We start from the raw sequence: 13,613 nt of genomic DNA, 5'->3' as shown, positions 1-13,613 counted from the left end.
TGTCAAACATACTACTGACTACAGAAAACGTTTTACATTTAGATTGTTACCTTAGAATAATTTAAAAATTAGGTCTATTGGGAATATTGGGAAGACCGAAGCCATTGACTTTGGTCCCCGCCACAAACTGCATTCCCTAGCCACTGATTCCATCCCTCTCCCGAGCATCTGTCTGAGGCTGAACCAGACTGTTCGCAACCTAGACATCATATTTAACCCTGAAATGAGCTTCTGACCACATATCTGCAACATAACTAAAACCGCCTATTTCCACCTCCGTAACATTGCCCGCCTCCGCTCCTGCCTCAGCTTATCTTCTGCTGAAACCCTCATCCATGCCTTTGTAACCTCTAGACTTGACTACTCCAACACACTCCTGATTGGCCTCCCACATTCTACCCTACGTAAACTTGAGGTCATCCAGAACTCGGCAGCCCGTGTCCTAATTCGCACCAAGTCCCGATCACCCATCACCCCTGTGCTCACTGATCTACATTGGCTCCCAGTTAAGCAATGCCTCAAAATTCAAAGCTCTCATCCTTGTTTACAAATCACTCCATGGCCTCGCCTATCCCTATCTTTGTAATTTCCTCCAGCCCCATAACCATCCCCCCCCGCCCCCACACGAGATGTCTGCGCTCCTCTAATTCTGGCCTCTCAAGCATCCCTGATTATAACTGCTCAACCATCGGTGGCCGTACCTTCAGATGCTTGGGCCCTAAGCTCTGGAACTCCCTCCCTAAACCTCTTCATCTCTCTACCTCTCTTTCCTCCTTTAAGATGCTCCTTAAAATCTACCTCTTTGACCAAGCTTTTGGTCATCTGCCATAGTTTCTTCTTATGTGGTTCAGTGTCAAATTTACCTGTTTTGTCTTATAACACTGTTGTGAAGCACCTTGGGACATTTTACTACGTTAAAGGAATTATGTAAATAAAAGTTGTTGTTGTATTCGCTGCAAACCACATGTGGACCCTTTTCAGCAGTCTCAATCTTCTTTTTCTCCAAATTAATCCAAATAGTATGCAAATTACAATACCCTGTATTGTGATTCTGATAAGAATTATGTAGTTTCATGTTTTAAAATTCTATGTAAATATCGTCCTGAACACTTTTCAGTTCAGTACAACTGAACGACTGTAAACAGGAAGTCACAAAAAAGCTTACTGACGTAGGGTACACTAGTATGCACTCTCTCACCGATATCAGTTTTATATTTTTCTTGCACAAGAAAGGTACATTTTTATGTGACGCTCAGATAAAATAACACTGAAAGATAAGACGTACATGAACAGTTTGAATCTAGACACACGATACAACCAAAAGAAGAACAAAGTGCAGGTTTCGCTGAGGAGTGCAGCAATATTTCTACATGTACTGAGTTCACAAATGATAAAAATGGAATTTTCAGAGTACATTACAAACAAGCAGGTGAATGTATTCCATGTTCTATTCATTGTGTATTTTTTTTGTAAATTTTTGAAAAGTAAAACTTTAGAAAATAAAAGCAGAGTATGCATTGCCAAAGGGCGGAGTTGCACTTATCCTCTCTTTATCTGGTCTGGTTGATGAGGCCATTGAACAATTTATAACGAAAACTAGTTTTGACACAAGAGTCCCCACCTGTAACATAGAAACACAGAAAATAGGTGCAGGAGTAGGCCATTCGGCCCTTCGAGCCTGCACGACCATTCAATATGATCATGGCTGATATTGCAATTTCAGTACCCCATTCCTACTTTCTCTCCATACCCCTTGATCCCTTTAGCCGTAAGGGCCACATCTAACTTTCTTTTGAATATATCTAACAAACTGGCCTCAACAACTTTCTGTGGTAGAGAATTCCACAGGTTCACAATTCTCTGAGTGAAGAAGTTTCTCCTCATCTCGATCCGAAATGGCTTAGACTGTGACCCCTGGTTCTGGACTTCCCCCAACATCGGGAACATTCTTCCTGAATCTAACCTGTCCAATCCCGTCAGAATTTTATATGTTTCTATGAAATCCCCTCTCATTCGTCTAAATTCCAGTGAATATAAGCCTAGTCGATCCAGTCTTTCTTCATATGTCAGTCCTGCCATCACAGGAATCAGTCTGGTAAACCTTCGCTGCACTCTCTCAATAGCAAGAATGTCCTTCCTCAGATTAGGAGACCAAAACTGTACACAATATCCAAGGTGTGGCCTCACCAAGGCCCTGTACAACTGCAGTAAGACCTCCCTGCTCCAAAACTCAATTCCTCTCGCTATGAAGGCCAACATGCCATTTGCCTTCTTCACCTCTTAGCATCCTCCTCACAGCTCACACTGCTACCCAGCTTAGTGTCATCTGCAAACTTGGAGCTATTACATGCAATTCCTTCGTCTAAATCATTAATGTATATTGTAACTAGCTGGGGTCCCAGCACTGAACCTTGCGGTACCCCACTAGTCACTGCCTGCCATTCTGAAAAGGACCCATTTATTCCTACTCTTTGCTTCCTGTCTGCCAACCAGTTCTCTATGCTCAATACCATGTGCTTTAATTTTTCACACTAATCTCTTGTGTGGGACCGTGTCAAAAGCCTTTTGAAAGTCCAAATACACCACATCCACTGGTTCTCTCTTGTCCACTCTACTGGTTACATCCTCAAAAAATTCTAGAAGATTTGTCAAGCATAATTTCCCTTTCATAAATCCATGCTGACTTGGACCGATCCTGTCACTGCTTTCCAAATGCGCTGCTATTACATCTTTAATAATTGATTCCAACATTTTCTCCACTACCAATGTCAGGCTAACAAGTCTAAAATTCCCGGTTTTCTCTTTCCCTCCTTTTTTAAAAAGTGGGGTTACATTAGCTACCCTCCAATCCAGAGGAACTGATCCAGAGTTTACAGAATGTTGGAAAATGACCAGCAATGCATCCACTATTTCTAGGGACACTTCCTTAAGTACTCTGGGATGCAGACTATCAAGCCCTGGGGATTTATCGGCTTTCAATCCCATCAATTTCCCTAACACAATATCCTGACTAATAAAGATTTCCTTCAGTTCCTCCTTCTTGCTAGACCCTCGGTCCCCTAGTATTTCCAGAAGGTTATTTGTGTCTTTCTTAGTGAAAACAGAACCAAAGTATTTGTTCAATTGGTCTGCCATTTCTTAGTTCCCCATTATAAAATCACTTGATTCTGACTGCAAGGGACCTACATTTGTCTTCACTAATCTTTTTCTCTTCACATATCTATAGAAGCTTTTGCAGTCAGTTTTTATGTTCCCTGCAAGCTTACTCTCATACTCTATTTTTGTCCTCCTAATTAAACCCTTTGTCCTCCTCTGCTTAATTCTCCCAGTCCTCGGGTTTGCTGCTTTTTCTGGCCAATTTATATGCTTCTTCCTTGGATTTAACACTATCTCTAATTTCCCTTGTTAGCCACGGTTGAGCCACCTTCCCAGTTTTATTTTTATGCCAGACAGGGATGTACAATTGTAGACGTTCATCCATGTGATCTTTAAATGTCTGCCATTGCCTATCCACCGTCAACCCTTTAAGTATCATTCGCCAGTCTATCCTAGCCAATTCACGTCTCATACCATCAAAGTTACCTTTCTTTTTCAGGACTCTAGTCTCTGAATTAACTGTGTCACTCTCCATCTTAATGAAGAATTCTACCATATTACGGTCACTCTTCCCCAAGGGGCCTCGCACAACAAGATTGCTAATTAATCCTCTCTCATTACACAACACCCAGTCTAGGGTGGCCAGCTCTCTCGTTGATTCCTCAACATATTGGTCTAGAAAACCATCCCTTATACACTCCAGGAAATCCTCCTCCACCGTATTGCTACCAGTTTGGTTAGCCCAATCTATATGTAGATTAAAGTCATCCATGATAACTGCTGTACCTTTATTGCACGCATCCCTAATTTCCCGTTTGATGCCATCCCCAACCTCACTACTACTGTTTGGTGGTCTGTACACAACTCCCACTAGCGTTTTCTGCCCTTTGGTGTTCCGCAGCTATACCCATACAGATTCCACATCATCTAAGCTAATGTCCTTCCTTACTATTGCGTTAATCTCCTCTTTCACCAGCAACGCTACCCCACCTCCTTTTCCTTTCTGTCTATCCTTCCTGAATATTAAATACCCCTGGATATTGAGTTCCCAGCCTTGGTCACCCTGGAGCCATGTCTCCGTAATCCCAATTACATCATATCAGTTAACAGCTGCCTGCGCAGTTAATTCATCCACCTTATTATGAATGCTCCTCACATTGAAACGCAGAGCCTTCAGACTTGTTTTTTTAACACTCTTTGTCTTTTTAGAATTATGTTGTAATGTGGCCCTTTTTGATTTTTGCCTTTGATTTCTCTGCCCTCCAACTTTCCTTATCCCCTTTCTCACGTTAACTCAACTGACCATAGGAAGTGGTTGAAGCAAATAGTATAGAAGTATTTATTAGGAGGCTAGATAAGCATATGAGGGAGAAGAGACTAGAGGATTATGCTGATGAGAATTAGATGAGGAAAGACGGGAAGAAGCTCGAGTGGAGCATAAATGTCGGCATGGACTGGTTGGGCCGACTGGCCTGTTTCTGTGTTGTATATCCAGTGCAATGTAATCCTATATAACTGATCTCTCCACAGATGCTGCCTGACCTGCTGAATGTTTTTGGTTGAGTTCTAGCAGCTGCAGTCTTTTGCTTAGAACAGTTTTCATTAATTTAGTAATCTTTACGGAGGTAGGATGACATTTTTCTAGCAAAACCACTGCACGAATTACAAATTCTCCAAAACAAATTACTAATTTCATCAATATTTGCTTGCAGGTAATTATGAATTGTAAGTTGTTCATTCATACCCTTTCATCGAACCCTGTGATTTGTGCATGGTATTCTGGCAACGGTTTGGATTTACCATCATATTGACCTAGACAGGAAAAAATATTTGTTATGGATGGCTGATCTATTTGAATGTCTTGACCTAAATAAAGAGAAAAGGCTTATGGGTATTATTTATTTTCTCATTCACTTTCCGCTCCTCCTTCCCTCCTTTTTTGTCTTCCATCCAGCACTATATGCCACAGCAGAACAGACAGGATTGACAAGTAACCTACTCCTCGGCCTTAGCCAAGTCGCTCCTCACACTAATGCTTGCAGATCTGAGACCAGCTCACCTGAAAATACTCCCTTATCTGTTGCAAAATGCATATGAACCACTTGTTTCTTTCCTCTAATATGCCACTAGTTGTGGGAAATGTCACAAGAGATGCTGTATTCAACAATTCCGCTGATTGTGTGCACAAACTTTGCAATGGGTGTTTGAGGTGGTGTCATCAGCAACAATGGTCCATGGTCTGTGACCCACCTTAGTTTTAAATTTCATTTCTACCACTTCATTTCCCCGCTTCCATTTCTTTCAGAATACACAGAAATCTTCATACAAGTAATAGAGAGCAAGAAGCCAATGGATTTACAGCTACAAGCAGATCTACAGATAAATGTTCCTTCCTCGAACTAAGGTACAAAGGGCTAGAATTTCCCAAAAATCCGCCACCACTGGATTGCCGTCAAAATACCGCTAAGATTTTTAAATGACCGCAGGCGAGAAATTCTACAAAAAAAGGGAAAAAATTCCGCCCGGCGGAATAAATGGACTTTACACCCGGATTCTCGGCGGAAAACACGATTCTGCCGATTGGGCAGAACTTAATCTAATTGGCGGCACTTACTAAAATTTAGACCGAGGCTGCGAGTTGGGCCTAGGGAGGGGGGCAAACACGAAAAATATATATTTTTTTAAATACAAAAAATAAATAATACATTCTCAGGACCCTTTTACACACAATCGGTGAAAATGAAAGTAAGAGAAAACTTTAACTTACTTTTTTTTGCAGGGCTTCATACCTACCGCTCAGCTCCGCTGGTTTCTCGTGGGCGTTTTATTTTTTACTTACCTACAGGTCACCGCTGGGACAAAACTCGGACGGTGCCAGTTTTTGGACGGTGCTCGCTGGCGGTCTACTCCCCAGCGATATTTCGAAACCGCCGGCCGGCGGAACTGTTTTCCGCTCAAACCGACCAATACCGCCGAGAAAACAGGCGGAGATGCTGTGGAAAATCCAGCCCAATGTTTCCTTTAAGTGTCAAATGATTTAAGTAATGTTGGAGAAGAGAACTAGAGCTTTTAACCTTTAAAGACCACAAACTTGGCAGGCTCTCACTATTGAACAAATGTGTAACAGGAAGTAACAATTGACACGCTCTAGCTAACATTATACAACTATTACAAAAGTTCCATTCAGCAAAGTTAAAAATATAAAGTAAAAATAAGTTACAAACAATAAAAAGAGCAGTGTTTTAAGTTAAGAGGATGTAACTTGCCAGGAATTTCTAATTCATTCCTTAGATACTCAGGCTTGAATTCACTCATCCACAGCGAGTACTCTTTCAGATTCCCAGGTGGCTTCCACTGTTCGCTGCTTAAGCTTTCGAAGATTTTTTTTGCTGCTTCGTCAAATGCCTTTAAGTCCATGACCAGTAGTTTTGAGCCTCCTTTTCCAAAATATTGCTCAAAAGCCTTTTTGAACATCTGAAGTTTTGAAAACATAATTACAGTAAGATAGTGCCTTTTAGTCCACACAACTGTTATACAGATTATGTAAATAAAGACACACAAACACAATTCTAAAAGTACAAGTACCTTTAGATCTGAAATAAATGCCTACCCATACTTTCAAAAATGGATGAAATCAATTTACAAGTGTTGCATAGTTTAAATTAAGTCATGCACACCAAGGTGTGGGGCTAGAACCTCCACTTTTGTGGTTATCGCCCGAAAATGGGCAATATTTCCGGCGTGGGCGGTAAAAATGGGTTTTCAGATCGCCGGCTTCTCGCCCATTCTCAAAACACCTAGTTTCCATTTTTGAAAATGGGTGATAGCGCGAGCGATTTAAAATGGGTGGTAGCGTTAAATTTTTTTCACCTTCTGCCGTCCTTAGCAACGGCATGGCAATGCTTGATTCCCTTGATTCTGGAGGTCAAGGGTCACCATGACAGAAGAGGAGACAGAGAGAGAGGGAGCTCAGAGGGACTGAAGGTGTGGCTGGGTGTGGTATGGCTGCTTTGGGAGGAAGGAGGGAGACTTTAGAACTTCACAGCAAGTAGGCAAACAAAAAGTAGGTGTTACCAGCCACATATTTGATCAAAGTTGGTCTATATTGGAGAGAGAGGAGGAGACATCACAGCGCGCTGTGGAGACTGCCGCTAGAGAGAGCAGTGAGGTGGGAGAGGAGCACATTGGAGGGCGCAAAAGAGCCAGAAGGTTCTCGGATGAGGAAAATGCCTCCCTCCTGCAGGAGATTGAGTTATGCTGGGGTGATTTGACACGGAGGGCATGGGAGGCCCACCCCAAAGGCACACCAGAAGATATGGACTGAGATAGCAGAGGTGGTCTCTTCGGCGACCAACGAGGTGCGTGAGGGCAACCAATGCCGCAAAAGATGGAACGACCTTGTGGGATCCGTAAGAGTAAGTATTATGTTGATTTACATGCACTTATGTATTTATATAATTTGATTTGTAACGGTCATGAGTGACTATCAGCAGATATGAGGTCTTGCACTTTTACCGGGAATATTTTACTCAAAGCCTGCGGTCACAGTGTACGTCTTTAGGTAAAGAATGATAATTATCATCATAATCATGATGACATCTGTCGGTTATGTGTTGTATCAGTCTCAGTGGGGTACCTAGCAATGATATCACGCAATGATCTCATGCCATGTCGTCCTGTTACCTTTTACAGAAGAAGCTATCGACGATGAGGTCCATGCAGAGGCGAATGGGTGGGGGGCCACCAGTCTCCAGCGACATCACTGAGATGGAGGAGCGGGTGCTCGCACTCGTGGGGAAGCACCCCCGGACAGCCACGGATGCATCTGCAGACCCTGAAGTGAAGCCACGTGACCATTGCCTCATGTAAAGTCGATAGATGCCACACCCACTCATATCTGAACAATCAGAAATGATAGATGATTTCTAAAATTGTCATAGAAATAATGCTGCCCTAATAAAAATCATTGCAATGCAGAATGTGTTGATGGTCATGAAATGTGATGTCTGTGATGATTTTGATAGCAGTGGTGCTTTTGTCGTGCATATGCTGTGTGTAGCGCTGGACTCACCTGGTCACCCTAGCACCCCCTTCTCCTCTAATAACCTCATTTGTATTTTGCAGCTCAGCCAGCAGCGCGGCCCCAGGCAAAACCACAGAGGCCAGAAGGTGGGGGCGCGGGGCAGGAATCGGCGGACGATCCTACTACATCTGGTGCTGAGGAGCTCCGATTCTCGCCCGTCAATCCGCTGGGTCTGTTCTCCGCGGTTGAGAGCGTGGACTTCGAGGAACCTGTATCACCATGCTCCAGAAGCCATTCCACCCCAAGGCCTTCGAGTGGTCCTCCGGTCATTCCCGCCTCCACTCTGGAGGTACCGGCCTCAAGCACCTCGGCACAGAGCATCCCATTTGTCCGCAGGACGGCGCCAACCCCGCGGAGGCCTCGTGGACGTGACAGGTCTGTTCCACAAGCGCGACATGAGAGTGGAGAGATGGTAAAGTTATCCAGGAGGATTGTAGACATTGGTGACCAGCTCATCAAAACAGCTGGCCACCATGACCGAGTACATTCTGCGCATGCCAGGAACGCTGCTGCCACAGACCTCCCAGTGGTCCCTGAGCGCAGCACTCCACCCCTAGGTTCCGCACCACCACTGCGAACGACAGATGAGAGCAAGGATCAAGATCCTGCTTCTGGATCAGAAAATGTTGCCCCCTCGGCACCCGCCACTCCCGTATCCGACTAACTAACGCATCTGCCTTCATCCCCCCCCCCAATGAGGCACTGCCTGAGAAGCTCCTCGGCCAGGCGCCGAGGAGCGGGGAGGGGAAGGGGTAGAGGTGGGGAGAAGGGGGGGGGGGGGGAAGGAAAGTGAGGTGCATATGCGCAGGTGTTATATCTCCATCGGGGTGTATGCAATTTGTTGCAATATATGGGGGCTGGGGACCACGCTCCTGCTTTGCCTTTGTATTCTGTGTTGCTGAACTTGTTGAACATGTGATTTATGTCAATGGTGGAAAAAGTGGGATGTGAGCAGGGGTTGGGTGTTATTGGCTGTGATACTAATTGTTATGTATGTAACCCTAGGCAACCCGCATCATACCGCCACCAGAGGGCCTACCTGTTGGAGCCCCAAGGGATCCCAGCATCCCTTGGGAGCACTATATATAAGCAGGCCTCCCATGCTGTGCCAGCACTCTGGAGTTTAAATAAAGGAGCTAAGGTCACACTTACTCACTTGCAGTACTCAGTTGCATTACTTTATCATGAGCATAACAATTGGCGACGAGATAACAAACAACCACGCGAAAATGCAAAGAACTGTTAGTATCCTGGAGAAATTCTCAGAAGGGGACGATTGGGAGGCCTTCGTGGAATGACTCGACCAATACTTCATGGCCAATGAGCTGGAAGGGGACGAGAATGCTGCCAAACGAAGGGCGATCCTCCTCACTGTCTGTGGGGCAACAACCTATGGCCTCATGAAGAATCTTCTAGCGCCGGTGAAGTCAACAACCAAATCCTATGAAGAACTGTGTACGCTGATCCGGGAGCACCTAAATCCAAAGGAAAGCATTTTGATGGCAAGGTATCGATTCTACATGTGTCAACGGTCTGAAGGCCAGGAAGTGGCGAGCTATGTCGTCGAACTGAGGTGCCTTGCAGGACATTGCGAATTCGAAGGATTCCTGGAGCAAATGCCAAGAGACTTTTTTGTGCTTGGTTTTTGCCATGAGGTTATCCTTCGCAAATTATTAACTGTTGAAACACCGAACCTGGGCACAGCCATAACGATAGCCCAGGCATTTATGAGAACCAGCAATAACACCAAACAAATTACGTAGCATAAAGAGGTTTCGGCTAGTACTGTACACAAAGTAACGTCATTTTCAGGCAGGAATGCATATGGCAGAACGTACACGCCGGCAGCTGCACGACCTCAGATGACCCAGAGTCCGCCATTAATCGTTAATGCGAGGCAGTTAACACCTTGTTGGCGCTGCAAAGGCTGTGGAACAATGGGACACCTCCAGCGAATGTGCAGACGAGCTGCAAACCCTGCAAACCACCACGTTCCATGATGGATCAGGCTGAACTAGAGACTCGAACCGAGGAGGCAGAAGTGTCCGGGGTACACACCTTCACCACAAAATGTTCACCGATCATGTTAAAAGTTGAACTGAACGGAATTCCAGAATCCATGGAACTCAACATGGGTGCGAGTCAGTCTATCATGAGTAAAAAGGCCTTTGACAGGCTGTGGTGCAACAAGGCACACATGCCCAAGCTTAGCCCCATTCATACCAAGCTAAGAACTTACACCAAAGAGCTGATTCCTGTTATTGGCAGCGCAGAAGTAAAAGTCTCCTATGATGGAGCAGTGCACGAACTCCCACTATGGATTGTACCAGGAGATGGCCCACACTGTTCGGCAGAAGATGGCTGGGAAAAATCCGCTGGAACTGGGACGACATCCGAGCGCTCTTGTCCGTCGACGACGCCTCATGTGCCCAGATTCTGAGCAAGTTTTCATAGTTGTTTGAGCCAGGCATTGGAAGTTTCTCAGGGGCGAAGGTGCAGATCCACTTGGTTCCCGGTACACGACCCATCCGCCATAAGGCACGGGCGGTGTCATACATGATGCGAGAGAAAGTGGAAATTGAGCTGGACAGGCTGCACCGAGAAGGCATCATCGCGTCGGTGGAGTTCAACGAGTGGGCCAGTCCAATTGTTCCGGTTCTCAAAGGCGACGACACGGTCAGAATTTGTGGGGACTGTAAAGTAACTTTTTTCGCTACAGGACCAGTACTCGCTACCCAAGGCAGACGACCCTGACTGGAGGAAAGATGTTCACCAAGTTGGACCTAACCTTGGTCTACATGACGCAGGAGCTGGAGGAATTGTCGAAAGGCCTCACCTGCATCAACACGCACAAAGGTCTGTTCATCTACAATAGATGCCTGTTTGTGATTCAATCGGCTGCGGCAATTTTCCAAAGGAAAATGGAGAGCCTGCTAAAGTCGGTTCTGCGCACCGTGGTTTTCCAGGACGACATACTGGTCACAGGTCGGGACACCATTGAACACTTGCAGAACCTGGAAGAGGTACTAAGTCGGCTAGATCGCGTGGGACTCGGGTTGAAACGCTCGAAGTGTGTTTTCCTGGCACCAGAGGTCGAGTTCTTAGGGAGAAGAGTTGCGGCAGGCGGCATCAGACCTACCGACGCCAAGACAGAGGCCATCAAGAACGCGCCGAGACCACAGAATGTGATGGAGCTGCGGTCGTTCCTGGGACTCCTCAACTATTTTGGTAATTTCCTACCCGGGTTAAGCACCTTGCTAGAACCCCTACATGTGCTACTAGCAAGGGAGATGACTGGGTATGGGGGAACTCACAAGAGGCTGCTTTTGAGAAAGCTAGAAATCTGTTATGTTCCAACAAACTGCTTGTTCCGTATAACCCATGTAAACGTTTAGTGCTAGCTTGCGATGCGTCTTCATACGGGGTTGGGTGTGTATTACAACAAGCTAACGAATCGGGAACATTACAACCGTCGCCTCTGCGTCCAGGAGTTTGTCCAAGGTCGAAAGGGCCTACAGCATGATTGAAAAAGCTCTGGCATGTGTTTATGGGGTGAAAAAAATGCACCAATATCTGTTTGGTCTCAAGTTTGAGCTAGAAACTGACCATAAACTCATATTGCTATTCTCAGAGAGCAAAGGGATTAACACCAATGCCTCTGCCCGCATCCAAAGATGGGCACTCATGCTGTCTGCATACAACTATGTAATCCGCCACAGACCAGGCACAGAGAACTGTGCTGATGCTCTCAGTCGGTTACCATTGCCCACCACCGGGGTGGAAATGGCACAGCCTGCAGACTTGATGTTATGTATATGGACTTTCAAAAGGTGTTTGATAAAGTGCCACATATTAGGCTCATAAGAACATAAGAAATAGGAACAGGAGTAGGCCATACTGCCCCTCGCGCCTGCTCCGCCATTCAATAAGATCATGGCTGATCTGATCATGGACTCAGGTCCACTTCCCTGCCTGCTCCCCATAACCCCTTATCGTTTAAGAAACTGTCTATTTCTGTCTTAAATTTATTCAATGTCCCAGCTTCCACAGCTCTCAGAAGGTTGTGAATTCCATAGATTCACAACCTTCAGAAGAAATTTCACCTCATCTCTGTTTTAAATGGGGGGTCCCTTATTCTAAGATCACGCCCTCTAGTTCTAGTCTCCCCCATCAGTGGAAACACCCTCTCTGCATCCATCTTGTCAAGCCCCCTCATAATCTTTTACGTTTCGATAAGATCACCTCTCATTCTTCTGAATTCCAATGAGTAGAGGCTCAACCTACTCAACCTTTCCTCATAAGTCAACCCCCCCATCCCCAGAATCAACCTAGTGAACCTTCTCTGAACTGTCTCCAAAGCAAGTATATCCTTTCGTAAATATGGAACCCAAAACTGCACGCAATATTCCAGGCGTGGCCTCACCAATACCTTGTATAGCTGTAGCAAGGCTTCCCTACTTTTATACTCCATCCCCTTAGCAGTAAAGGCCAAGATACCATTGACCTTCCTGATCACTTGCTGCACCTGCATACTATCCTTTTGTGTTTCATGCACAAGTAACCCCTGGTCCCGCTCTACTGCGGCACTTTGCAATCTTTCTCCATTAAATAATAACTTGCTCTTTGATTTTTTCTGCCAAAGTGCATAACCTCACTCTTTCAAACATTATACTCCATCTGCCAAATTTTTACCCACTCACTTAGCCTGTCTGTGTCCTTTTGCAGATTTTTTTGTGTCCTCCTCACACATTGCTTTTCCTCCCATCTTTGTATCGTCAGCAAACTTGGCTACGTTACGCTCGGTCCTTTCTTCCAAGTCATTAATATAGATTGTAAATAGTTGGGGTCCCAGCACTGATCCCTGTGGCACCCCACTAGTTACTGGTTGCCAACCAGAGAATGAACCATTTATCCTGACTCTCTGTTCTCTGTTAGTTAGCCAATCCTCCATCCATGTTAATATATTAAATTGTCTCAGATAGCTGGACTGATACACACCGGTAATTCCTTACCATGAAAGGGTTAAATACAACTCAACATCAATCAATGTAAACTTTAACTGGCACCAAGGTAATGGGCACCACTGATGTTGGAGCTGCACACACACAGCAGTGTGTCACAGCGTTGTCACTCACATCAACGTTCTTTCAGGCAAATCGTTCAGATATCAGCTCCTCATGTAAGAGTGTGATTTAACAAATGCCAGCCATACCGCTGGCATTTGTTCCGGTGAGTTCCACTTTTTATGGGCGTTTTTTTGGGTGAGCGATATGATGGGCGATATTTGTGCGAGGTGTGGAAATTGACGCTGGGTGATCTCATGGCCACTAGTTTGGGTAAATATGGTCTTTACGACAAAAAACAGTGGGCGGGCATTAATTCCATTCGGAAAGTAACGCTGGCCGATATTATGGGCGTTGATTTCACCCATTCT

At 45.2% G+C, this 13,613-nt stretch overlaps 1 protein-coding gene across 2 annotated transcripts in view; it reads right to left on the bottom strand.

Annotated features, from left to right (window-relative positions):
* The window catches only part of prkdc (protein kinase, DNA-activated, catalytic subunit), a 364,122-nt gene that overhangs the window by 35,296 nt on the left and 315,213 nt on the right, over window positions 1-13,613 (bottom strand). The window contains exons 77-78 of one of the 2 annotated variants that reach the window (XM_070892539.1): window positions 6,363-6,570; window positions 4,841-4,908 (exon numbers count right to left, since the gene is read on the bottom strand). In XM_070892539.1, coding sequence (XP_070748640.1) covers window positions 4,841-4,908; window positions 6,363-6,570 — 276 coding nt within the window. Of the gene's footprint in view, window positions 1-4,840; window positions 4,909-6,362; window positions 6,571-7,785; window positions 7,994-13,613 lie in introns of those variants that run through there. The other variant, XM_070892550.1, reaches the window with a different exon arrangement.

The sequence above is a fragment of the Pristiophorus japonicus genome, chromosome 1, assembly GCF_044704955.1.
Source record: "Pristiophorus japonicus isolate sPriJap1 chromosome 1, sPriJap1.hap1, whole genome shotgun sequence".
Taxonomy (NCBI): domain Eukaryota; kingdom Metazoa; phylum Chordata; class Chondrichthyes; family Pristiophoridae; genus Pristiophorus; species Pristiophorus japonicus.
Note: the sequence above shows the minus strand (reverse complement) of the source record. Positions and strands in the feature narration are given on the sequence as shown.